We start from the raw sequence: 27305 nt of genomic DNA on the forward strand, positions 1-27305 counted from the left end.
GCTAACGTTGCATTTTATGGCCAAAAAAAATGGGTTAATAATAACTCTTTTATGAAATTAGATCTAATATTAGAATAACTGGTGGGCAGGACTTAGTCAATAGTGCCGCCCTAATAATAGCTGTAAACGAAAGTTCTTGCTGGATGAATTGAGCCGATGCAAAGTACCCACCATGCAAATTCTTAAGCACAATAAACTGTAACTTTAATTCTTGCCTTTTGACCAGAAAACAGAATCCTGCCTTCCCAAACTGCAGTCACTGGATTACAGGATAGCATACAAAAACCTACAAAACGCAACAATTACAAACATTTTTTTCAACAGATGACAATTGTACAGTGTAAATCAATACAATACTGCTTTTGTTATAATTTGGCACTTGACCACAAGATGCTAGTTTGTGTTTTATAACAGAAATGTTCCACCGACTCGCCTTCAATGAAAAAAAAGGCAATAAAAGTAACAGGATGATGCTTCGTTGCAGTAGTTGTATTGTTCTGTATCCTCCTCCTCCTCCAGACAGCAGTTCTTTATTACTAGAGATTCTGTAATGAGAACCAAGCAGAAACTGACGTGGTTTGTCAATCTGGGGGTTGATGAGGATTCGAAAGGAACCGTCTTCTCTGCAACATGGTACAACAGTTTATCAGTAGCAGGAAGTGCAGCAATACCCCTGTGAGACCCAGAGTCAGCTGAATAGATACTGAAGCTGTGTGTTCAATAACAATAAATCCTTCTGTGTGGCCTATTTTTGTACGCTACCTTGCTAAAAACACACTTTAGAAGTATTCATTGATGAGCGCTCGTTCACAGAGTTTTTGTAAAATGTCCACATCTCCTATCACACCGACGGGATCTAACATTTCCTAAAACCTCACTGGAGAAGAAAATTAGCAAAGAAAGAATGTGAGCACGATATCGAGAAGTGCCAGTGATGTTCTGGCCGTGTGTAGGAAAATACACAGCAGATTACCAGTCCAGCTCTGGTAAAGGAGGCTAGCTCACGTTAAAAAGGGACTTTCTGAGTATAAAAAGGTAAACGTTAGAGAAAACCTCAGCAAAGTGGAGATGTACCAAGCTAGGGAAACTGGCAGTTACGTTTTATTCCAGCAATCTGAACAATTTTGGCTTGAATTTAGATTTTAAGTCAGTTATTCTAACATCTGTTGGTGATATTTGACTGAAAACAGATTATTGTACTCGTTGTTTCAGAAGTCAGTCCTCAACAGAGTCCTCTTGAGTCTCAGTGTTCTTCCACCCGTCCATCAGACGTGTCAGCATCAGATTCCACCAAAGTCTTCAAAGTCATTCTATAACACTGTCAGGCAGCACAAACAATGAGAAGCAAACACGTGGAAAAACACACATACATGCGCACAAGTCACATGCATACATGTTATTTAGCCAAGGCGCCCCTGTAACCGACGGCTCGGGGGCTGATTCAACATGCGGCATCTACAAACATCTAAAACTGTATATGAAGAACTCTGGTCTCCACAAAGTTTAAAAAACTAAAACCAAGGCTGGCATGCTCGCACAACAGCTTCATAAACGTCGTTGTTAATGTCACCACAGTTATGTTCTGAGCCGTCCAGACAATCAGAGTTTGAGTTAAAACTCCACCACGTGCTGCCCCAGGTTTCTCTGACAACACCAGCAGAAAACCCATCGCTTTCTTCTACGAGTATATATAAGCACAAACCGAACAGATCTGGGCAGGTGTGCGGCAGCGCAGTATCATGGTTGTCTAATTATGTTCCCGCACGAGATATGAAACCAAAGTTTATCAAGTTTGGCAAAAACACAAACGTCCACATTCTCACAGTAGAAAAAGAGGAAAGTGAAAGCAGAGGAGGACGAAGCTCCAGCTCTGCTGATTAAATTGTCTCGCCTACAGTATGTCCTGTTACTGAACACTGTCTGTTTGACTCATGCACACACGGCGTCTAGATACACACTGATACAGAGACTCCAGTTGATGCTGTATATATACAACCTACTGCAGACCTTTTTATACTCTGACATGCAAATAGGAGAACTGAGGGGTCAAAAACACTCCGAAAACCTCACGAGGGTTCCTCAAAGTCCCCGGGTTCAGTCTCAGCTTGGAGGGTCTAAAAATCAGCTGGGGGGTGGGGGGTGGGGGGTGGGGGAGGGGTTAAACAGGAGAATGCGACTCCCGAGACCATCGTCTTCAGTGCATATCGAAAGCTTGTCTCCTTCATCATCATCATCAGCTTGTCATTCTTCATCATCGCTCTGCTCCTAAGTGGAGAGTTGAGTTGTCCATCAGAGACCCCCAAAGAAGCACTGAGGAGAGACAGATGGGAGCAGCTATTAACATAACAGCCAAGGACGAATGGAAAACCAACGTGATGCAAAACGTATACATGAGAAATAAATCATAGAACGTTTGGGCCTTGATGACTTGACCAGACCTACATTGAAAAGCTCTGAGCCCTAATTTGTCAAGACTTCTTTTCTCAAGGCACAAAACAAGTATAAAAGTATGAAGATTGTTGCAAACACTCAGCAAGAAACCTGCCAATATTATAATAACCTTTTTAGAATGTGCCGTCATGTAACTATAGATCTGACAGCGCCGGCACGTCCTCCACGTGGGGAGCTCGGCTCAGCTGCTCCAGCAGCAACACCTTCAGCTACTCCACCAGTCTTTAATAGCGTTCCATGAAGCTAACCCTCCATGACGAGGTGGATGACCTCTCCCACTCCCAGCACGGCACAAAAAGCCTCCGAGCAGCTGCCCTCTGCCAGGCACGTTTGCTGCCCAGGAGGCAGTTTTTATAGAAACCACCGACACCAAGTCAACTTAAACTTGCTAAAGGCTTGTCTTACAGGGTCGTGTCGACGTTGCAGGTTTAGAACTGTCCAGCACTGCTGGGGTCGCACTGTAACAGGCGGACGATGGAGGGGTCACTCTTTGCTCCTTTGATGAACTCCTCCAAAGACAGCTTACCTAAGGAAAATAAACAAAATAAAAAGCCCTATCATATTTAAAGTTCTAAATAATAGGTATCATGTATATTGCCAGTAAATCCTCCGGGTTCATCTCCTCACCAAAAGGTGGCAGTGTTGGGTCAACTTGTTCCTTTTAGCCTTTTATTTGATTTGACTTTTTATTTTTTTCCCCTCTCAGTGACTGTCCCTCCAATTATTCTTAATATAAAAAATAAAAGAAAGAAGGCATCTCTGCTTGCAAGTCAGAACTTTCCCTCTTACTTCAGGCTTCTCTTTTTTCCGCCACAACATTTATTCCCCCTCAGTTCTTCTCTCCTCTGTTTTTAGCTGTGTCCTCGCCTCCTCTGAGCCACACCTCTTACCGGTCACTCGCTGTCCTTCATTGTGCTTTAAACCGCTCTCTAATGGATTTATTTTTTTGTGTCGCACATAATGCAACCGTCTAAAGTTTAACTTTCAATTCAATCTTTGGGAATACCAACTGTTAAAATTAAAAATATTTTAGATGATGAACAAAAATCAGGCATACCATCTCTGTTGGTGTCCATCTGCCTGAAGATCTTCTCTGTCCTCTTCTCAGGAGTGGACTCATCCTCAGGCATCTTCATCACAGAGGACACCATTTTATAGATGGCCTGTAAAGGGAGGTGACAAAAAGGGTTAGAATTTTAAAAATGAGCCATGGATGTCTGAACATATAACGACGTGGACATCATAGAAATGCATCCAAGCCTTTATAAAACTCTGTTGGACGGTTGTCCTGCTTTATGAGCCTCAGCAGAGCCGATCAGAGTCCAGTCACACATGATCCCTCAGAGACTCTTTTCCAGTCTTGTGTCTCCATTGCTCTCTGTTGTCACTCTGTAAACACTGAAATTCCAGCCCGCTGTGTCCATCTCTAATAAGGGGGATGGATTTGAGGGGAATGAGAGCTGACACGTGAACAGAAGAGCACTGATTGTGATTGCAGTGCAGCGGGAGCTTTAAATAGGTTGTGGGTTTTTCCTGCTAGTAGCAGGGTAGCTCATCTCCTAGGTCACGGGGGGCTGCGGAGCACGCTAGAGCCGCGATTAGCATCAACCCTCACCTCAGCCTGGAGCCGCATCTGTTCTGAACAGAAATCCTTCAAACTGCTGTGTGTGTGTTCAGTATATTTACCCAATATTACATGTTTGTGGATTTAGCCATTAGTCTAATCCAGATTTATGTAGGGGGAGATAAGATTAATTGTCTAAATCTCTGAATAACAAACCACCAAAAAGCAGTGGGAGTCTTGTTACACAGTGCAGCTATTAAAGGAGATGGAGGAAGATCAAGGGCCACACTGGTTAAAAAAGTACTGGAAACACATCAGCAGAGTGCATGACCACCAACCCCCAACCCCCCCCCCCCCCCCCGCACGTTTTAATGCACTTGTGCACAACGATCCGCACATCGAGGGACATGTGAGTAGCAGACATAAACATGTCACAACCTATTTATGTTGAGATTTTTAAGATTTACCCCACGTTTTCTGAGTTTTATGGCATCTCTCGTCCCAGCTCAATCCTGCCCCCTTCTGGCTGATGACAAACTGAACTTGCTGCTAATTCTTAAATTGAAACGTAAACGAGGGTTCTCTGGGAGAGAAATCTTGTCTGTTGAAAGAATATAAATAGACTGTCGGGTGTTTGTGCCGTTGATGAGGGGGTCCGGGCATTATGTTACATGCTGAAAATAACTACTAAACCATTGGGGGAATGATTTACTGTGCACAGATAGGTGATAATGCTTGTGAATGTCATGTTTATGGGTGTGTCTCACCGTCATTAAATACATTTTGCAGTAAACAGTTTGTACATTATTCTTTCTCTTGATCCATTCCACCTTCATGTCAAATGATTGATAATAAAAATGTAAAACAAGGGGATCATATTCCTCTCTCCTGGAACTCATTACCCATCTCCACCACATGTACTTTTAGTTTAAGTCGAGTCCATCAGACGCTGGTGGTCCAGCCAGTCCTCTAGAGAACCATTCTTTTAGACGCGACCACATCAGAGCTTGAGGAAGGGGAGGTGAAAGAAAGAAACAACTGGCTTTTAAATCACCACTGTGATTATTATGAATGAAGAAGCTAAAGCTTTGGTCTAAGTGTTACTGCCCTCTGCTGCATCTAAACCACAAGTTAAAGAGAGTGAAATAAGGGGACGCCTCCACTCTGGGAGACTTATTTGCTTTTACAGAGCCGGCTGAGCACCACCACAACAAACACACACACACTCACCATCAAAAATGCCTAGCTGGGTTGTTATCTAGTCCCTTCAGGTACAGCACTGCAGTATTTCAGATTCAAAGTGAGGAGAACAACCAACGACTGGCAAGAGAATGTGATGCTTTTATTCCCATTCATGTGTTCATGTTGACTAAGATTCTTCTCTTTCAATTACGCCCACAACAAGACTAATTATGAGCATCACTAGCACTCGCTGCAGGAGAGACCATTAGCAGCAAGCCACAGTTTCCAGCCACTGCAGCAAAAATGGAGGAGAGCGTGAATGGAAACGTAGAGGCCGTTGAATCCTCCAAGGGGGGAAAATTGTTACAGTAAAAATATATTGTCTGAAACAAACTGTGCAAAAACTGGAATTGGGGGAAAGGAGAAAGACACAAAACCTGAATGGAGCTACTTCACCTTCTCCTATCACCAACTCCCCCTTAAGATACTGACGATGCAGCAGACTCCTCGGATCAGGACTCTTACGTTAGGCATCATTTGAAAACGTTTCTCTTCAGCCTGCCTTCACTGCAGAGGAGGACGTGTTTGAAGGAGGAGAATCGAACGGCCAGAAAAAGAAGGGGCGAGGATACGAGGGAGGATCGATGGACACAGTAGGAACATTTAATTCCGGATAAATTCAAGATGCTTCGGGCTCTTTCCATGACTGCTCTCAGGATAAAAAACACCAGCTTATTGATGGTGATGGCTCTCTGCTATTGGAGTGAAGCAAATTAGCAACTGTCACAGGTGCAGACCCATTTGGTAACACACACACACACACGCGCATGCACACACACGCATGCATGAAGGAATAACTGAGTCATTGCTGTGTATACTCTTGACTACTGCGTTCACCTCTTAATGGTACAAGGGCAGAAGGTTTATGGAGTCAAGACGACGATGAAGTGACAGGACTTAACATGCGGGGGCTAACTGAACCTCCAAGCAATTTAAATGTCATTAACTATAGATTTACTTATTTTCCAGAAGTAGCAATTGCACTTTTGACAGTGACACGGAGACACGATGGTTATGCCGATAAGCTCTGAAAAACATACAGCATTTACCTGTTGATGTTTTTGGCTTTTTATCTATAAATTTACATTATCATGGTTCCCTGGAGCTATCAGACTTACTGGCGCCACCTAGAGGCCACAACAACTGTAAGAAAATTTAAAAAATGAAAGGACAGGCTCATAGGTTTTGAGTGGTTTGTATATAAAAGAAATTAAATATAAAAAGGGATATTTATTGAACTATTTATGAAGTACAGCAATGAAATAATAGAGGCATAAAACTGAAAGTCAACCATAGCAAATTCACAAATAACCAGTAACAGAACTGGTCAAAGTAGCTGAGAAGGAATAGTTGATACAAAGATGGTTTAACAGGTTCCAGAAACGAGACTCGGTCACAATTATTATCACAAACATTAGTAAGACTTCTCACAGAGAAGAGAATCAAAGCAGAACAGCTGCCGTTCAGAGTCCTACACACACGCAGACACAAATACTGTGTGTGTCTGTGTGTGTGTGTGTGTGTGTCCGTGTAAGTTTACATAAGATGTGCAGGAAATGCTAGCCAAGCATTCTTTTCTTCAGATAATCTGCCCATCTAAGTTTTGTGTTTCACTGAATAAAAATGTGATTTTACACCATATCTAAAACCAAAGGCCTAAATAACAAACACGTTGCCACACAAACACTGTCAGTTGTTTGGCAAGAAGACGGCTTTTGACAGTTGTAACATTTGTAATAGACGGATCAGAGTGAGGTTTCAGTAACCAGGCAACTTTAGTTGCAATTACGGAACATTGGAAAGCAGAAAGAGAGAAGCAATAAATACCTCACGGTTTTCAGATTTACTATAATTGTCAGGACAATGACTGTTTGCCATCAATCTAAAAACCTAAATGGATCATTAAAGTTCCGTACTCCAAGTCCTTAGATGGAGCTACGCCCAGCACCAGGCCTGCGGGATCTTCCTCCCTACGTCAGGCACAGCTGGAAGAAGTCCTGTATTTTTTTAAACACCAGAATGATTTTCCAACTCTCATAAAAAGTGTGTTATGATACAGTGACAACCTTGTTAATACGACTGTGTTTAACTCTGTCCTGACTGGTGCTGCAGCGTGCATGTTAGCCCTCCACTTGAGGAGCTTTTTTTCTCAGCTTCAGTTATTTAAATTCAACTTGCACGCACGCATACGCAGCATCGCATCCCCCCGCGCCGTGCACACTCACCTGAACGATCTCCAGCATCTCGGCTTTACTGATGTACCCGTTTCCATCCAGGTCGTACATACTGAAGGCCCACTTCAGCTTCTGCTCCAGCTTGCCACGCGACGTCACGCTCAGCGCGATTATGAACTCCCTGAAGTCTATCGTCCCGTCGCCGTTGGCGTCAAACGTGCGAAACACGTGCTCGGCGAATTTCGAAGCATCGCCGTACGGGAAGAAGTTACCGTAGATCTTCTTGAACTCCTCCATGGAGAGATGGCCGCTGGGGCAGTCTCGCAGGAAGCCCTTGTACCACTCCTGGATCTCGTGCTCGGTGAAGTCGGTGCTCTCCAGGAGGTCCTGCATCACCTCAGGACGGAGTTTGCTGTTTTGCTTCCCCATTTCTGTTGGTCCTGTTCAGTTCACAACTGAGGAATAGAGGAAAGAGAGACGAGGGGGAAGGTTTAGGATGAGCACCTTCATACAGGATTGAATTCGTTTCAAGTGTCCAGTGGCGTACATGTGGTCACTCAGCTATAAGATAAATAAAATGCATATACAGGCCCTGGAAAATGTGTTTTAAAAATCAAAACTGCCCTTTAAAGCAAAGATCCATATAAAGTTCTGATGTTAAGATGCAGCCGTATGCCATATGACCCCCCCCCCCCCCCATGCACACGTAGGCGATGGATGCCAACCCTATTTATGCTCTGCCGTGTAAGAGAAGCGTCCTCCTTTAGGACGGTGCCTGGGAGCAGCCGACCTGGAGCAATTTATTGCTTTCAGACCATAAAAGTTATGATGCTCACAGAACAAAGTGTTCGTCGTGTCACAACGTTGAGCGACTGTGGAGATTAGAGACACATTCGGCCATAAAGCGATGAAAAGGCGTTATGTCCTGTACGTACGGCAGTCCATCGTCTGATTGGCCATCCACTGATATAGTGTGTTATGATATATCCCATTGTCTTTATGTGGAGGCTAATATTGTTTTGTTTTTTTAAAAAAAAGGTTAATTTTATCACGGAGAGCTTTATTTTGCGCAAATATTTTTTACTTTCCTTTCATGACGTCATTTATCTCACATATTTGAGCGGAGACACCAGGGTTGTGTCAGTGGGGTTTTACTCTCCGGGGACGGGGTAGATCTGCTGACAGACCAGCTCAGTTTGGGAGGCGCTGACAGCAAAGCAGCAGAGGAAGAATCTTGTTGTTTAAAAACACAAACAGGAAATGCCTGCTCTCGGAGAGATTGTGCTCTCGCCCCTCCAAAAGCCAAGCGCGTAGGTGAGGATATATTGTACCTGCGCCTTGTTTCTGCATGTTCTCCTGCAGAAAACAGCTTTTTTCAGCTCTATGAAACATCAGAAATCAGGAAATTAGCCATTCACGCACGCTTGACAACCTTTTAAGGCAGCAGGCACATGAGAACTTGCAGTTTCTTTCACATCCTCCATTGGATCTGCAGCTGACCAAACACTCAAAACAAATAGCATAAAGGACTCTTATGTATCAGAGGTTTAACTAAAAAGGACTTCCCCGAGGAGAAATGCCACAAAGTAAACTGAGATATCTGAGGCGTGATAACGTATCGGGCTGATGAATTACCTTCTCCCAGAGACGGAGGGAAAACCGCACCCTCCAGCAATAAAGCCTGGTAAAAATAACCAGTCAGGAAGTTATTGCTACAAGTTCTTCTACTGTAAATAATGACAGAAGTGGCTCCAGTAGATGGACTGGACACACCAGAGGAGCATAAGGAGAATCCCTTTTGCATCTCAGTGATGCTTAGGTAGAAGCAGAGAAGCTTCATGCATGCACAGAAAATTAGAACAAAACTTTTTGCTCTTGTTTCCTCCCCACAGTCACATATTTACATTAACCAGAGCCGCTAACCTGCCCTCGGGTGTGTGTGAAGGCTCTCTGCCTCTTCACAGCACAGCTGGCGGTGCTGTACCTTCTTTAAAAAATATACAATTTACCAACATGCATAATATGAGTCTCTCTCACCATCCACATCAAAACACCAACAATGATCAGACATCCCCCCCCACGACTGTCTTCATGTGGCAGCTTTATTACCCACGTGATCAGAACAGGAGGCTGCTGGTTTGTCACCACCTCCGTGATCCCGTTACGCAGCTTGTGCTTCCGTCTCGCAGCCGTTTACATTTTCTGTGGTGAGGACAGGCCGCTTCAACGACGGTTGGTTCATTCAAAACACGCCCAGGACAGAAGCGTGGGGTGAGCCAGACTCAGAGAACGCTCAGCATCATCGTTCACCTCATGCTTCATAAACACAGTCGTCAGGTTGACCGCAGACATCGTTGGGTCGCTTCCCCCAGTAAAAAAATAAAGAAACTAAAAGAAAATGGAGCCTCACGCAGCAATGATGGCTCTTCTGAGTGACCCCATTCACAAAGTCGCTGTCTTTGCTCCTCATTTCATATTTCCACAGTCTCCATCTCCTCTTATATCATCCTACACACGAAAAGCCCTCTCTCTTATGCAATTTCAGTGCAGTTACCATAGTAACCTTCAGAAAATCCCACAGCCATTGATGAGCGTCTGGCTGAGAGTGCTGCATACACACTGCACTTCTCGCAGTCAAGTACACATAATCAGTGATTGTGATTGTGAGTGTTTATGTGTGTGTGTGTGTGTGTGGTGGGTGTGTGGGTGGGTGGGTGGGTGTGTGGGTGGGTGTGTGGGTGCAGGTATCTGAGGCGAGTAGCATGAAGTCAACCGTGATCAAAATTACAACAGTCCTCTCTGCATGGATCCTTCCTTCCACAGCATTCTTCCCACTCTAAAGGCTGTGCATCAGACCAATCACGTGGCTCAGCAGACAATTAAGTTGAGTCTCAGGTGAGCGGCCTTTTTTTCTCCCACAATCCGCTTAAAGGATTAGCTTAAAGTGAAACTACCGAAAGATGTTTTAGAATAATTCCTTTAGACTTCCTCTCATTAAAGGTGGCTGATTTGAGCCGTCTTCGCTGGCTGGGTTTTAAACATTTTTTTGGAATCTGATGAAGAGATCATTGTCACTTTCACTTTCTTCTGCAAAAACTTCTGGATGGATTCTCTCAATGGGCCTTCAGCGGCGTTTTTGCTTATGGGAGCTTCCAGTTAATCACATAACATTGATGTAAGTGGAGCTAGAGGAGAACTCTTTACTGGAAACTTGCTTTTTGCTCACTCAAGGAGTTGCGCAACAGTGCACTTAAACGTCAATGCACCCGTGAAAGAGTAGGGCGACATGCTGAAGCACAAATACAAAACAGAAATGGAAATAAATAAAGCTGCCGACCGATGCATCTCTGGCCAAAAGGGCTTCAGGACAAACATTCCTTTTTCAGGTGCTGATAAAATCAACCAGCCAACCCAAAGCTGGATGGAGAAACCTGCAATAATCTCAATCAACCCAAGTAAAATGTACCAAATTTTAGGTTAAAACCAGTCCTTAAACAGTGGGAACCATTGCCACTTCCTGACAGTGACCAGTAGGGGAGGTTGGAAAAGGCAGACCGGCCCTGGCAGCATTCCATTCAGTAGTTAGCCACTGGGTGACCCACTGGGTGACCCCAGAGTAGGGCGTTTGTGCTACTTGGACCACAGCCAGCCTTCCCAGGATCAGACAGGAAGTGCTTTTTGCATGTTTTTGCAGTCTTTTTCCATCATTTTACACTCCACTAATGAGCTCCGGGTCTTCAGACACGTTTCAGGTTGCTAATAGCAGCCAAATATGGTGGAATTTCTTTCCTTATTGTCCATTTTAATGAATTCTATGGGAAATTCTGTGTCATTACGAGATTCTCTGCATTCACAACAGGCAGCCTCTACTTACTAAAGTATTGCAAATATAAAGAAAGACCATGTCAGTGACGTAGCGGTGGATGTTTTCTGCTCCACGATGCTTTTGTGAGGTGATAACACAAATCTTCCAGTCTGCAAACAAAGCCAACTCCAGTGACCAAGGAGGACGATAAACAGCTTTTAGGTCTTGTCACCATCGATTGGATGGGCTGAAGTTGCACACAGTCAATATTTCCTGCCCTTTTACTATTAAATAGCCTCCTCAGCTCCCACTAGGTTGCTATGGTGACAGACTTGATAGAGGGAGGGAGAGGAAACAAGCTCACATAGTCCGCACACATCCAGGCAGTGAGAAACATGAAATTATACACTTCCTGGAGTTCATTTGAAAATGAATTTAAAGGCTTGTTACTTCAGCACAGGAGCTAGAGCACACGCATGCGTATGTGTGAGTGTGTGCGCGCGCGTGTGTGCGTGTCCTGTGTGTGCGCAGGACATGCATTTTTTTTAAAATCTGTCTCACTCTTTCAAAGATTCCGAGTTCTACAGATGAACGTGAACGCTTAAGTGCAGGTCACATTTATAGTGGACTGTGAGGCCGTTCCTCTGTGGTTTGCAGGCCTGCATGGTTTCTTTGTTCATGACTTCCTCTTTCCCAGCAGGACTCCTGCCTGAGACTGAGCTTAATTTGCCAGCTCCGTCTGCCTGGATCATTGGATCCGTTTGGTTGAATGGGTGATCAGGCACCAAGTCACCAGCAGGGGGCAGTTGATGATGATGATGACGGCGATGATGATGATGATGATGATGATGATGATGATTGCTAGTTTCTGACATTTCTCCACCTCTAACCACTGTTTGACGTGCACTAGAAAACATCTTACTTGCTGTAAATGCTGGCCGAGGGTGCGATTTACACTGATCAGAACTATCACCTGAGGAAAGACAAGGAATACAGTTTGGGATTTTTTTTTTTAAAGAATCTTTTAACAGTTTCTTTTTATTATTAGTTTTTTCATTAAATACAAACTCCCCCGCCTTGATCACCCTTGCTACGGTACTTAAATGGAGTAGAAAGAGCTTGTGTCATGTATGAAAGCTTAACTAAGCCTGATAAGATGTGTTTACAGGACAGCTTTTAAGGGTGTGCTCGTTACAGGCCGAGGGCAAGAGTGAGCCTAAAAGGGTGCATAAGAAGAGGAACGTCAAGAAAAAGAAAGAAGAGAAAACATGACTCAGTCAGAGCCTGAGAGAGAGCCTGGAGAATAGAAGAAAGCCCCTGAGGACATTTAAAAAAAGATCAACGGCTTCCTGTGGTCAAAGAAAATATAGAAACAGGATACAACATCACGGAAAATAACAAAGCGAGAGGATGTGACATCGTGGTGAAGATTGAGGGTCAGGACATTATAGCAGAGAAAGATTCACAAGAAAATTCAATATTTTGAATTTTTGAAAAGGTCGGGGGGGGGGCAATAACCATTCCTTTTAAATCTGCAGGAAACAGTGATTATAGGCATGAAAGGGTGCTGGGAGTAACTGGACCAGAGAGTATGAAGGCACATAAATGGAGATGAAAAGCTGTCACCGTGTGTCATCGCTGTCAGAACCAACATGTTCTGACCAAATCTATCACAATAACATGGAAGCGTTCTGCTTTAATATCTCTACTGTCAACCCGCAGCACACACAGCCTCACAGAGCGATTTATGGAACAACTTTAATCAAAACGTCGATTCGGTGATAGAATCCTGCTGTCTTTGCTGGGGGAGGAACGTGTTCTGCCTTGTAAACAGCTGTTGACCTGGTCATTCCCTCCTAAAACCCTCTAAAAGTGTCTTCACGGTCAATCCCAGATAAGAACCATGGCTAATTGACTGGTTTCGTTCTTGGCTCACTTCTACAACCACGGCCGGTTTAGCCTGATCCTGACGTGTGGAGACCTGCTCTGCCTGATGCCGACTACTCGCTTTGGTCACATCACTTTGAAAAAAGGCGAATGAAATGAAAATGGTGACCCAGCACCGAGCCAACCAAGCTTCGTTCTGGGCTGCAGATTAATTGCCTGCTCGGTATCAACAAGGATGAAACACGTCCTCGCCCAGTGATCACATACGCTAAATTTAGGCCTGAAGTAATGAGCGCACAAAAAAAAGATCCCCTTGATAAGTATCAGAATTCCAACTATGATTTGACATAGAAAGAAAAATAGGCAAAAGATGCGAAACAGCTGAATAAATATTACTTTCCAAAGCCTCTAAATCACTGCGCGGTGTTATAATAAGCTTTCAAACTCACGGATGTAGCTCTTAAACGGAACCTTCTGGCTCATAACTCAGCCTGTCGCCGGTGTCTGCAGCCACATGCCGCAGCATCACAGTCACTTTTATTCTCTTAACACGGAGCTGAATTCAGACTGAAATCCTGCTTGACAAAAGTGTTTAAATTTGAAGGGACCTGAAGGACAGCTGTGTTACTGAACACTAACAGGACTATTTTCAACGACAGCCAATATATTTTCCCTCTTTCTGCCTCATTTTTAAAGAACCAGGCTCATTTTTTCCTCTTTCTTGTTAAAATAAGATGCCACCAGATGTAGTCGATATTCTAATGTGACGCCGAGCTAAAACATTGTTCAGTTTCTATGCAAAAAGACACATATTGGTCTAATTTAATTGACGAATGAATCCTTTTACTTCTATTATCTCTAACCACATTGGGAGCTGCTGACTGGGGTCCATGCAGTCTACAGTGGAAGGATGCTGCTGATGCTAACAGGTGGAACAGTGAAGCAGGACACATTTGTCATTTGAAAGGAAGTCTAAAAAAAAATTATATTTTAGAATGAGGAGCCGCAAGCTGTGCTATTTAAAGGTCATTATAAGTCTCTGCAACGATAACACGTCTGTTTTTCCCTCATCTTTTTCTGTTTCGAGCACATTAACACTCACATTGTGCAGAATCTCCAGATGCCAAAATATGTTTAAAGCAGCTGACTGACAACTAAAGAAAGGTCTAAATTCTGCAAGGCTATATCACGAAGGAAAGTTCCCACTGGGACTGTGTTTCAGCTGAATGACCTATGACCTTTTAAAGAAAACCTCCCGGACAATGAGAAGAAAACGTCTGTCCAGCTGTCCCTGGAAACTGCCGCCATCACCATACATCTCTCATTGTGAGCTGTCATTTAACGGGTAACGCCACAGATGCCTTGAGGACTTTAATTTCATTTACACTCTGCCCCCTTAAACCGGAATGTTCTGCAGCTTAATTCATTGGGTTCCTCCAGGACTCACTTCGCCTTTTCTCCCACCAACTGAAGGATGAGCAGGGATGAGAGCAAAGTCCTTGTATTTAGCTAAAAGGTCTTAACACCATTTGAAACCCTTAGCACCTTCTGTTTAAACACTGACTGGACAAAGAGACTCATTTTCCAAGATGCAGACCTCAGTGCAGCCTACTTCATCAGTGTTTCTCATCAAATATGTGAATGTATTTATTTATTTATGATAGTTACTCGGGTTCAAGGCTACAGGAACACAACGATAAAAAAAAGACAACTAAGACGACTAAATTAGCGCTAAAGATGTTGAATGGTTTTGTTTTGGTTTTGTGTGCGTAGGCAGTTAACCTGCAACTGTAAGTGAGCAAATGTTTACATCCACTGATTATGTTCAGCACCAGAATAACTGAACTTTCTAGTCTAAACTTTACTGTCATGATAAGAAGCCATTGAGAACACACAGCAACGCCCTGACTGTGCATCCTTCCAGCGTCAGTTGCCGACAGCCACTTCCTTTTGTTGTACCCAACATGTCAAAGGTAAATAAGGCTGTGAAATGTGTCACAGTCACCTAAAATACCGACAGAGGAAAAAACAAGGAATATCACAGCAAGACAAAAATGTGAAATATATTCTTAAGCATCACGACGCTTTTTGTTCCTAAAGCTAGCCGTGAAATGATAAACTTGGATTTTGCAGTGTTTGTGGTGTATAATACTTAAAAACAAGACATTCCCTCACTGATGTTAATCCATCCATTTAATCTGATATCCGATGTACTATTGATCTTTCATTTCAAAATATTTACAATGTGCCATTTTCACCTTTTCGTAAAAGCTGCTTCAAACAAAATATGACACGTTAGAGCAAATACTATTGTTAAATATCTAGTTTTTGTGCAGCGATTGTATGTTATATTCTTTCCTGAGGCTGAGTCCTCTGGAAGGCAGCTCTGGTTTAACACCTGGAGGAACAAGTGTGAGGAGGGAGGACCTTCCTCGCTTCACCACTTTATCTTTTCTTGCCTCTATCGCCACTGCGGGTCATAAATCAACAGTTATATAAACGGCCTTCAAGTTAGTTTCCACTAATGTTACATGAGAGCTGCTTAAGCACCAAACCCGAGAGCCTTGGTTTGGTTTAAACTCAATTCAACGGCTTTTACAAATGGGCACCGTTACAAGTTCAGGCTCTGGGCGGCAGGTGCCTGCACATTGATGCTCATCTCAGCTTCTATTGTACATTGAGGGACCAACCCAGTTAGTCCAGTTTGCAATATCATAAAACAAGGCAAACTGCAGACTATCTATGTAAAATAAAAATATTAAAACACTTGCATTGGCCTCTTACGGCCTGTTTAAATGGGCGGAATGGCCGAACGGGTCGTGTACACGAACGGTGTTCTGACACAGCAGCAAAGATCAAAGCTTGACCCCGCAGACACAAAGTCCACTCCTGATCTCTTTCGCCGCAATTGTTTAATCAAAGTGAGCCAGGATACTTAAGACCAGGGTCCGGCTAATCTCCACTTCACTGAGTTGGAGGAGGAAGAAGCCGCTGAGGTGAAAAACAGCGTGTTGCCTAACAGAGAGGTTTTTAAATGTAGGCTTACAGTCGGGCTGGGGTGTCTTCCTCACACTTCAGATGTAGAGAAATGCCTTTTTGCAGTACATTTCTCCAAAGTCTCCCCATCCCTGCTCAAACAGGAGCAGGTGGCAGCTGCTGAACTCCCCCTCAGCCAGCTTCTTACTCTCTGGCAGCAGAGTCCCAGCCCACACGACTGCCTCTAACATTAGCAACGCTTGCAGGGAAAGCCATGTGGAGCGGCCCGTCACCCCCAACCACAGCGAGCAACACGCACGGTAACGAGTGCACTCCCTCCGTCCTCTTAGCATGCATTCCTGAGGCAGCAAGACACCAGCTAAACCCCCCCCCCCCCCAGCTGGAAGAGACCAACAAGAAGCATCAACTGCAATTCTTTACATTGAAAGTATAATCGGCTGAAGTGTAAATAAGAAAAAAGTCTGCAAACTCTTGAGGAATTTCTCTTCAAAGGCAACTTCACTCCACAGAGAACTCTCCAGGGTCCATGCACGCTGCACCATGCACACCCCTCTGGAAGCACCCCGTCGCTGCTGAAGCACACAATAAGCAAAGACAAAAATGCAGAAGGCTTACCTCAGTTTACAGCTAAAGAAGCAGCCGTTCAGCAGTCCATTACCCGCCTCTTTCCCTCTAGAAGTTTGTGGAAGCAGCAGTTGCAGCAGACGACGCAACAGGCAGGGATAAAGAAGAAGAGAAGAACAGATGAGGACAGGAGAGGGAGGGACAGAAAGAGAAAACAGCAGGGGGGAGGAGAAAATGGAGCGAGAGACTGTGACAGCACTAACGCCAAGTGACAGACACGCCGCGTCGCCGCGTCTGAACAGGAGGTGAGCGAAAAGCACAAACTGATCCGACCCTCTGACTGACTGGATGCCTGCCTCTCCGGCTTGACGTCAGCACAGTCATGTGACCTCGCGATGGTGTGGAGGGGAAGTGAAAAAGGAGGGGGAGTCAGAGGGAGAGAGATAGCGATGGAAAAGCCTGCGTTGCCATGGTAACAGGCACACGGCACAGCAGTGATTTCAATAGGTCATCTGAGACACACACACACGGAGGAAGAAATTAAGAAATGAAGAGAAATGATAGATATGATTTATTTGTATACTGAAAACATCTACTGCAAGAAAACTACTTATATAAGCAATTTTTATTTATTTCAAGCTAAACACAAAGCTACAGGAACAGGTGGCAGCCTTGTTCCCTCTATTAGAGACTAACTGACAGTCTAAAGGTTTTAAACCTGCTAATTAGGCAGGTTGTGCTGATTTTGTAAAGTTTTCTCAGAGGCCGAGCTAACAGGCTAATGGCTGTTTCCCAAAACTAATCTTCAGCAATAATGTTACACTTTAATAATTATGACTGCCATTGGAAAGTTGGCAAGAAACCTCAAACTTAATGTTTTTCAGATGTTGATCTAAATGCCATGCGCACAATGATCATCATCAACATTCGGACATTAGGAGAAATCTATATTCGACACCTTAAAATTGATCAACTCCATTATTTTTTTTTAAAAAAACCTGATTGGGGCACATAGCTGCTCTGCACTCACTTCCATTCCACTGTCCAGTTTATCTGGGCCACGGCTTAAGTGTTGAACAAAGAACGGGGGTGTGCAGTGTGGGAAGAAAAATGATTTCAGGGCTGACCAACTCCTTACACCCCCCACCCCCCCACCCCACCCCAGCTGCGTGCGTGTATAGAAAGCCTTGGGCTGCAATTCATCTGAATAGCATCTGCTGAGGCTGAATGGAGCGTGGTGGGGCCCTGAATAGGGTGGGGTGGTGTAAAGTTTGAGGCAAGGTCAGCCGAGTGCCCCCCCCCCCCCCCCCCAGATGGCCGAGAGTGAGGGCATGCGTGCTTGAGCAGGGATGAGAGAAATGTAATTCAACAAAGCCTGCAGGTACAAAGAATGTGTGCTTCTGTTACTGTCTGTTTAAATGTGTGATACTGTAGCATGTTGTGTTGTGTGTATAAGTATTTAGGGTGTGTGTGTGTTAGGATGTTGGGCGTGTATGTTAGGATGTTGGGAGGGTGGCAGGGACTAGAGGGAATTCCTTTCTCCTGAAGATTCAGGAAGCAAAAGCATGAGCGGAAGAGAAAGACTTCTCTTTCCAGGACCAGTTCTTCTGAGGTCGTTCCTTTGGGGAAGTAAACACTCCCAACAGTGTGTCACCGTTGGAAACTAAATAACTCCATTATTGTCTGCAGCAAGGCTCTTAAATCATCTGAGGCTGGAGCTTTAAACAATAGGCTCTCACAAATTCCGGCAAGTGCAAAGTAATAATAAGAGATGTATTCAAGCAAACAAGTGATATTGCCAAGAGTCCAGCAGTGAGAGCTGGTTCTGCCTCCACTCCAATTTCAGATAGTGGAGGATTTTTATGGTTAAAAACACTCTTCAAGTTTATCTTGATCTTCCTCTTCAACTGATAAATAGGAATCAATTGTATTATTAAAAAAAGTGTCTAAAAGCCTGCTGATTCAGCTGACTGTAAAAGTCCCCTCAGTACGGGTGTGTAAATGATTCGTGTGTGTGTGTGTGTGTGTGTGTCCCTCCATGGTCTATCTCTGCCTCACACACAGTGATAAAGGCACTGAGGATCAGGAAGAAGGATGAGCATCTTAAGGGTCTTAAATTATACAAAAGCTGCAGTTGGGTTGTCAGAGTAACGGCTCCACCTAAGGGCTGCAAACACCCCTCTCCCTGGCTGCATCCTCACCTCTGACTGGGGGGCCTGAGGGCAGTGTACAGATAAGATCTCTCCACGTGTGCCTTAGCCTGCCCCTAAGGGCTTCTCCACAGCTGGACGTGGCCAATGCGCCTCCCTACGACGTCACGCTAGAGGCATTTTCGCAACTTCCATGCAACTGTACCTTCCTATTTTCTCAATGTACCATAAAACTTCTAATATTCATTCATTCAGCTCCTCTCTAATACCCCCTATTCGGTGCTGCCTGGGAACTGCTATTTATCCAGCCATCTTAAAGAAACAACCCTTCAGGAAAAGCTTTCATCGACTTGCGTCAGATAGTCGTTGATCTAACTGCACAAATACCTTCAAAGGAAGTCACCCTGGAAGGTTTCTGGTGATAAAAGGTGCAGGTGTGGCTCCCTGACGCGCTGTTGCTCAACAGGAAGTGTTGAAAACAACATTCCTGCAAACACAGCGCACATGGCCGACGCCGCGCACTCTCACCTCATAACTGACAGTTACATGGCACTCAGCACTGACCACAAACCCCGCTGGCGGACGGGGAAGTGCAGTTATCTCCCGTACACCATATGGTCATAAACTGGTGTAATAATACACCGACCCCAAAGACAGACGGGGTGGAAATGTCACCGAGGCTGCAACCGCTGTCCATCACCTCCAGACAAACAAACATGCACCCCTGTGCACACACACGATAACCCCGCGACGGCCATCGGACGGCTGTTTATGTTCTTATAGCTGCAGATGCATCAGTGCAGTCAAATGCTTCAAGATTTACTGAAATTAGATTGTGCGAAGACACAAGTGCTGCTGGCGTGTTACGCAACGGCAGCAGCACATGAGGTGGGAGAGCCAACACACCTCGGTGGACAGGCTCATCCCAGGCACCTCAGCACCTCGCCGCCTGCCAAAACAAACCGTGGAAGCTTCTCCAAGACCTGCGTGGTTAAAGCAGGACGCTGCAACATTACTGGATGTCAAAAATGATTTCTCTCCTCTAAAATGTGGTAAATGTGTCCCCCCCCACACATTTCTGTAATTAAACATTTGATGTGTGTTAAAATGTGGGGAAAAAAATGATTCAAACTGCATTTTAAACAGTCTAAATTGCAAAAAGGCAAAACCAAACTGTGTGTTTCTTACTCACTGCATGAAGAAGAGACGTAAAAAATTCCTCCTTTGCTTGTATAGAAATCCATCTACCGGTATTTACTTATAGATTTCTGATAATTGCCATTTCTAAAGAAGAAAAAAAGGACGATCTCATCCTAAAAGACTGGAAAATCCAAGCAAATCATGTAATGTGCATGTTTGCCCACAGAAGTCTTTTTATACCAGACAGATGGCTAAAATATGGTGTTGTAGAAGAAACGCAGTGGTGGAGGACTGTGTGCAACTCATGTGCAGCAACAGAGACCTTACACAACTTCCCTCCACCCCAATTTTTTTGATGCAACACTAAAAGCAGTGATCTCATAAGAATGTCTTTTTTTTAACAGGAACAGGTCATCTGAGCCCAGAAGAATTGGTAGAACATTTCAGCGTTATATACACAGCATTATAAATAGGATGTTTAAGAGTCGGGGTCAAATACCAGATTGGGTTTGGTGACAAGGACACGAAGGTGAGAGGACAGTGATGGACAGTCATGAGCTGCTGCTGCGAATTAGAGAATACAACACACACCGCCTGCTGTTGGTTGTGTCGCCATTGCCGGTGAATTATTAAGTGACTGATGGTGAAGATTCCACATAGAACCAAAACCACCTGTGTGCCAACAGCTAGAGCTCAGAACCAACTGCTCCAAAGTCCTGAAAGTTGATTTCTTCCAGCACCATTAGCTGTCTGGGCTATTAGCTACAAAAACCATGACTCATGGTCTATGGGTGGGGGGCAACATAATCAAATATGACATTCCATTTATAGCTTATAGAGGTGGGCAGGAAAGAAACTGACAGGGAGAAGGTTTGTTACACAACCTGCAAAGTGTCTTCAGAGTTAGCGAGTTGCAGCGCAACCCACAGCATCCTGGGTGATTCAGGGGCTAAAAACAGAAACAATTGATGACCGGCCTGTCACGTCCACTCTGCTTTATGGCTTGGGACAGGCTGGGGACAGGCTAGACACAGAGACACAGGATTAATCACCTGTCTTATCAGTTGGGGACAGCAGCTACTACATCCATTATGTCATTCTAGAGTTTAGGCGCAGAAAACACAAACAAACACACACACACACACAAAGACAGCACACAAAGTCTCTTTCAGGTCCATGTCGGTAGGAGGAGGGTTGGTGTTTGCTCACAAGGCAGCTGTAACGTGTCCAGATGTTGTCACAGCTGGACATGGGACCCAGTGTGTGTTTATGGTTGACAATTTACAGGAAAGAATGTTCAGCCTGTTTATCTGTTCGTGCAAGCAACAAACAGATATGTGCACAGATACACACGTATATTCGTACCAGGTCGATGAGCCTGTGCGTGCGTGTGTGTGTGTGTGTGTGTGGCAGACCGTGTATGGAGGAATCTGGGGGCCTGGGAACTGTGTGGAAACTGTACCGAGCGGCTCATCTCAGAGTCATGTGGTGCAGCACTGACCAAAAACAACAGGGGTCACAAACACTCTGAGCTGGAGGATCAGGCTGTTTAGTCTGGACATCACACACCAGAATCTTTCCACGGGATCGCACAAAGTTTGTGTCTCTAAGATTCTCCCTGCTGGGTTGCTGGAGGAGTGGAAAATATGAATAAATCTACCTTCCATGTTGCAGCCCGTGGGGAGCTGGACTCCTAAAGTCCCTTCGTCTTGGCCTCCCAGAGCTCAGCTACAGTCTCCAGGCCTTCACAGCATGAGCATCATCTCTCTGGAGGCAAAGTGGAAATGCTATGAGAAACGTCCCTGCTTACAGAAATGGAATGGGTAGAAGCTGGAGCTTCTAACCCTGGCGACAGGAGCAGCGTTTCTCACACCTTTGCTCTGACACGTTTACATTTTTCTTGGTACAAATTCAGCTTCGCTCCATCAGATTCCATCACAGCCAGATGTGAGAGGAGCAGGAGAAGACTGAGATTTGTGTCACAGATAATGGTCCATCCATCACCATTAATGCCAGAGAGCTGCTCCCAGAATGAGAAGCAGAACCACGTGTGTTTATGTACATCCGTTCTCCCATTTTCCCTTGCTGGCCCTATTTGACGTGGAAACATAGGTGAGCAGACGATGGTCGGCCCGAGCGTAATTCATGGACCATTGTTGAAACTACGCAAGTGCTCAAAACCAAGAACACGTCCTGCCTGACATCAACGACGCGATTCCGGCCCAATATTCTGTCACTTTAGTCCGACAGTGGAAGGAAGCGAAGAACGGAAACACAGTTAAACTAAAAACAACTGGTCTGAAATGTCCAGACCCGAGATGCTGAAAAAAGCCGATGATGTCACTAAACAGACATTTATCAAAATGGTCCAAACTCTGGCACGGCTTTGCCTGAGAATACTTCTCCATTTTCGTTTTTTGATGGTTCAGAGGAGGCAGAGAGGCTGCAGAGCTCAGGTTGCCTTTGAAGACAAACTGTGACAACAGGGAGACCTCTTTTCACTGGTGCCATGGCAACATGCTGTATGCAAATAGTGCGTAAGGAAGTAAAAAGCAGCTCGAATCAGGTGTAATACTTGAACAATACTGTCAGCAGGGAAAATCTGTGTGTGTGTGTGGGGCGCAACTGTCGAAGGAGTAGAATGACTGTAATTCAGGGGATTAACGCTGTATTAGCCTCAGGCTCCTGGGCTTTGGGTTTGTTACACTAATGAGGATAAACCACTCTTAGAAATGGTCAAAAAGCACCAACAGTTGGACCGACTGTTGCGTTTTACACGTTTACGTTCAACATTTCGGGTAATCGTATAAAAATATCCTATATAAGAATATTTAGGGTGTCACAGATTAAGTCCTTGTTTCCTCGGGAGAGTGAAGATGTTCTCTCATCGGCTCCAGCATCAGTCGGATGTTTGGAGGGATTAGAGGCAACAGGCTGACAAAACAATGGTAATGCTTTTTATTCTTCCAGCAGGCTCATTCTAGCAGCAGAAGGTAGGCTAGCATAAAAAGAACTCACTGGGTAATTTATCAGGACTGGATATATATGTGTATTGAACACACACACACACACACACACACACAAAGATGTGACTGTGTGTAGATCGTCTCCTTGGTCTCCAGCCTGGGCATTGTGGGTGTCTGGACGAGAGACGCTTCCTTACTTATCCTCTAAAGAAAACTAGACGGCGGTGGCATCGTGTCGTCTTCCTCTATATTTTTGCCGGTGTTGCACGCCCACGTATCCCCCCCCTCACAAGCACACACACCTGCTTTTATTCACTCTTTTGCTCACACTCCCCTCCTCACAGCAAGACCAGCCATCAGCCCACTCGTTACCGTTTCTCACAAACCAGAAAGCTTTCAGCTGCGCTCTCTCCAGCAGCACGCTGGGCTCCGTGCCGCCCCCTTACATAAAACTGCGCGTGTTCACCTGCGCCCCCCCAAAACAAAGCAGTTCAGCGCCCGTCATAGCATAGGCAGGCTCATTAATGACCGCCAGGTTGCTGAAGTGAATTCTGTAAATTCTCCCTATTCAAAACCTCCATTGATGCTTCAGCCTCACCAGAGTCGTTTCATTGCATTCTGGGAGACGTAGTTCTGAAACGGCTCAAAATTTAATGAACTGAATCACAGACTGTGTAACTGAGACTCGCTCTGAACACAGACAGATTATTTACATTGCTTGCATTCCCCGTCCTGAATTCCCCTCTGAGGTCGAGTTAAACAGCAGCACCTTCACATTGCAGGAAAGGCCTGGGCGGATTCCAGGTTTTGGCCTCCAGAGTCGCGGCCAGCCGGGGTGTGAAGCCAGAGCTCATCAGGGAAGCTTAGCAGCATGTGTGTAAACAACTCACAGCCTATTGTCTGGAGGGTGTCAGCTGATTGACGATGGACCATCATCTGTAGCACTTCAGATTTAAAAGTCACCCAGGGTGCGACCCCAGTATGAATGTTGACACATGTAATAGAAGAAGACATGGGCTTTATGACACCCTTGATGGCAGAAACAGGTGAATGGAATCAAATGTTTGGTTAGAAGTAAGAAACCATCATTGTCTGCAGGCTGCCTGTTGGGTTTTCTGTTTGTTTCACACGCCGGGTCATTATTTTCCACAGCATTATTTTCCAATGGTTTATGAGAGGAGCCAATATTCCAATATCTACTGAGCGTGGGTCCAGCACACAGATCTTCAGCCAGACGCTAAGGTTGAGTAATAACAGCCGACACCGAGGGTGCAGGTCAGAACGCAGCGATGGACCTGAGCGCATCCTCAAAAATAACTGTGATCTAACAGGACCACGACCTCGCCGAAGAGCCCAGAATCGACGCATCACATGAGGCAGAAGTATGAGGAGGCCTGAGGACGTCACTGCCATCTGTATTCTGCTCCATCATGGAACAAACGCTGGCGCTCAGCGACGCTGGCTGGCTCCTACTTCAGCTGTGTTCTAATCCTATAAGATGGGTAAAGGGTAGAAACAACAGAATGTGCAGCCGTTACAGTGATGACTGATGGTTCGGATGAGCCACACGGGCCTTTTCAGTAATGGCTAATCATGACATCACACGTCATCATTAGTTAGTTATTAGAGTCCAGCTTTAAAAGGAGCCCAGAAGGTTTGGGCCTCCCTCAGTGTTGCTTTTCAGAGGACACCACAGAACTGTGATCTGTTGGATCCTGACGTTTTATTTGGGTTTAATTTAGGTCCGTTCATAAGCGCCTCGCACCTCGCCGCTAACGCTACGCTCACAGAAACACTTCAGTGTGGCGCCTCCGCCAGACCTTCACACTCCACGTTCCTACAAGCTGTTACCTCTGTGCACGCACGCGACGCGAGGCGCGATCCCGGCTGATCCCAGCAGTTGAGCCACGGCGCCGCGCGGAGCAGACGCAGGGGAACAGCTGCACATATTATGGGATAAATCTCAACATTTAGGATTTCTGTTACTTATCTTCACAGGACGGATGGAATAGCTGTGACGTTTGTCTTCAGGATTCCCTAATATGGAGCATCCAGCGTGGTCTGAAGGTGCAGGGCCGGTATGTGACCTCAGGGTCTCCCCAACGTTTAAGTCTGGAACGCTAAAATTAACCTCCTGACAGGACGGATAAATTATTCAAATGTTTGATTGTAGGGCGGGGGGGGGGTGGGGGGGGTAGGTTAGCTTCAGTCGTGCAGCGTCCTTGGTTTCAGTGAGGAATGCTAAAAATGCTAACCATCTGTCCTGGGAGAGCGCAGGGACAAATGTGGAATCAGCTTTCCCACACTGTGTCCATGTTTGACAAGGATGAGGACATGCTGAAAAAATGACGTCAGGCTGTGATTTCGACACTGGAAACGAGCTCCTTGTTCTCACGCAGCCTAAAAGTTCACTACAAACTGCAACCATTACCGGGACCAACGCAGCATTCTACTGCGACGTGGGCCGGAGAGGAGAGATACTCTGGAATACAGTGCAATTGATTCCACCTCCATTGTGTCCTAAACCGTCTCTGACTCTGTTCCTGTTGTTCTTCCAACAGCTCTACCATTCAAGAGGTGACTGTATAATTCACTTATTGGGTTGTTTGGACTGTGTCAGAAACAAATTCCAGCCCACATTCTGCCGCCAAAGGCTCTCACTAACGTGTGTGTGTAGCAGCACTGTCGGACAGACTGGGATCCATCCAGTGCAGGGTAATCTTTAACAGTGGAGGTTCTCCATCAACTCTCCTGTTTTATCATGTATAGCTGAAGATCTAAAGACTGATCACAGCAGCTTGTAACACAAACATGCTTGTGTCACTCACTGGGTGGAGTGAGTGGATGGTTTCACACTTCATGAGGTGTCTGCTCTCACTGCTGGGCTTCTTTCATGCAGCGTGTACCAGGCTGCACCTGAGGCAAGGTGAGATGATGAAATCCACATTAATAGATTTGATTGATTCATTCATTCACCAGGATGTGTGTGTCTGCACATACAGGCATCTGTTTACTGGTGTGTGTGTGCAGGCTGAGATGGTGAGCACCTGTCACAGCTGTGTTGATGTATAGGTTTGAGGTCACAGCCCCGCACACCCAAGAGATGGACCAGAGCCCAACTAAACCTGCTTTAGTTAACGCACCTGCTGAGGCTCATCTGGAGCTCACCGTTGACCCCGACGCTCTATAACCGGTAAATAAGGGACCTGCTGCTAGGAACACACAAAAGGGGCCAAGACTTTTCAAAGAAGTTGCCAAATCCTTTTCAGGAGAGGGGGGAAACTCGCCCGTTTTCCCACATTTTATTACTCGACAAGCAGGAAACGCAGAGTAACAATGTACCTGCAGCTCAGTGTCAAACTGGTTCGGCCTGAAAAAGAAACCCACCACAAGCTGGAGGGTAATGGCAGATCAGAGCATTGAGGCCCGACAGACGCTGCAGCCTGCATCTGTCAGGAGCAGCATGCCAGACGACGATGCCCCAGATGTCAGCTCATCTGGCTGCGCCATAAACTGAGGGCAGAGTGAGAAGTCTGCTTTGCACATCCAGGTAAACAGTCAGTAACACCTTCCAACAGATGCAGCCAGATGTTAAACACCTTTAAACAGCATGTAAATCCTAAAGTCTCAACCTGACACTGATTAACCCATAAGCCAGGGAGCCAGATGTGATTATAAACTCACAATTACGAAAGACTGAGGATATTTCCATTTGCACTTCCCAGCTTACAACAAGAGAAAACACCTTTCGCATAACGCAGCATAAATTTACAGAAACAAACACGCGTTCTGCCTTAAAAAGAGATCCATATTTAATATGCACTTTAATTATTCTGTCCAATAATCGGACCTTCTCTTGCTCTTTACTTTAATGCTTTATGTGCCAACGAGCAACCTCCTAATGAGCTTTAATGGAAACTAAACACTGGGGAATTACGGCAGTAGAATAAAAGAACTTACGACTGAACAAAACAAGGTCAAACTAATCAACTTTCCTACGGCTAAAAGCTAAATTAGCACTACATGCACTAATGTGCATAAAACGCTCAATAGTGAACGATAAGATGACAAAAATGTAATAATGTGGCGAAATTCATCTGTCAAATTCACTCGTCAAATTTCGAAAGAAAGAAAAAGGACACATGCGCTTTTTTCCCCCAAGAAGATAATGACGCTTGAAGTAATACAAAGGCCGTAAAACTCAAAACCGAGACTGAAACCTACTTAAAATGTTGCCAGTTGATTCTTGTTCTTCTGCCGGGAACTTTGTAAATGACACAGCTGATGCACACATGACTGCATGTCTGCACAGCCAGTCACCGGTGCAGAGATGGGTAATAAAATAGACAGTGGGATACTTGACAA

General features: G+C 45.0%; 1 protein-coding gene across 3 annotated transcripts; it reads right to left on the minus strand.

The window, feature by feature from the left end:
* Positions 1–179: 179 nt before the first annotated feature.
* LOC130532253 (neurocalcin-delta) lies at positions 180–27281 on the minus strand. 3 transcript variants are annotated; one of them, XM_057044743.1, is made up of 6 exons: positions 27165–27253; positions 21635–21741; positions 7483–7886; positions 3509–3614; positions 2857–2977; positions 180–2310 (listed from the first exon to the last, which is right to left on the minus strand). In XM_057044743.1, the coding sequence occupies exons 3-5, from the start codon at positions 7858–7860 to the stop codon at positions 2880–2882; spliced, it is 582 nt and encodes a 193-aa protein (XP_056900723.1). In that variant the 5' UTR covers positions 7861–7886; positions 21635–21741; positions 27165–27253; the 3' UTR covers positions 180–2310; positions 2857–2879. The 3 variants fall into 3 exon arrangements, with proteins under 3 accessions (XP_056900723.1, XP_056900724.1, XP_056900722.1); XM_057044744.1 differs by lacking the exon at positions 21635–21741 and having other exon boundaries at positions 27165–27281; XM_057044742.1 differs by lacking the exons at positions 21635–21741; positions 27165–27253 and adding an exon at positions 16736–17065.
* Between the last annotated feature and the right edge of the window lie 24 nt (positions 27282–27305).

This window comes from Takifugu flavidus, chromosome 10 (assembly GCF_003711565.1).
Source record: "Takifugu flavidus isolate HTHZ2018 chromosome 10, ASM371156v2, whole genome shotgun sequence".
Taxonomy (NCBI): domain Eukaryota; kingdom Metazoa; phylum Chordata; class Actinopteri; order Tetraodontiformes; family Tetraodontidae; genus Takifugu; species Takifugu flavidus.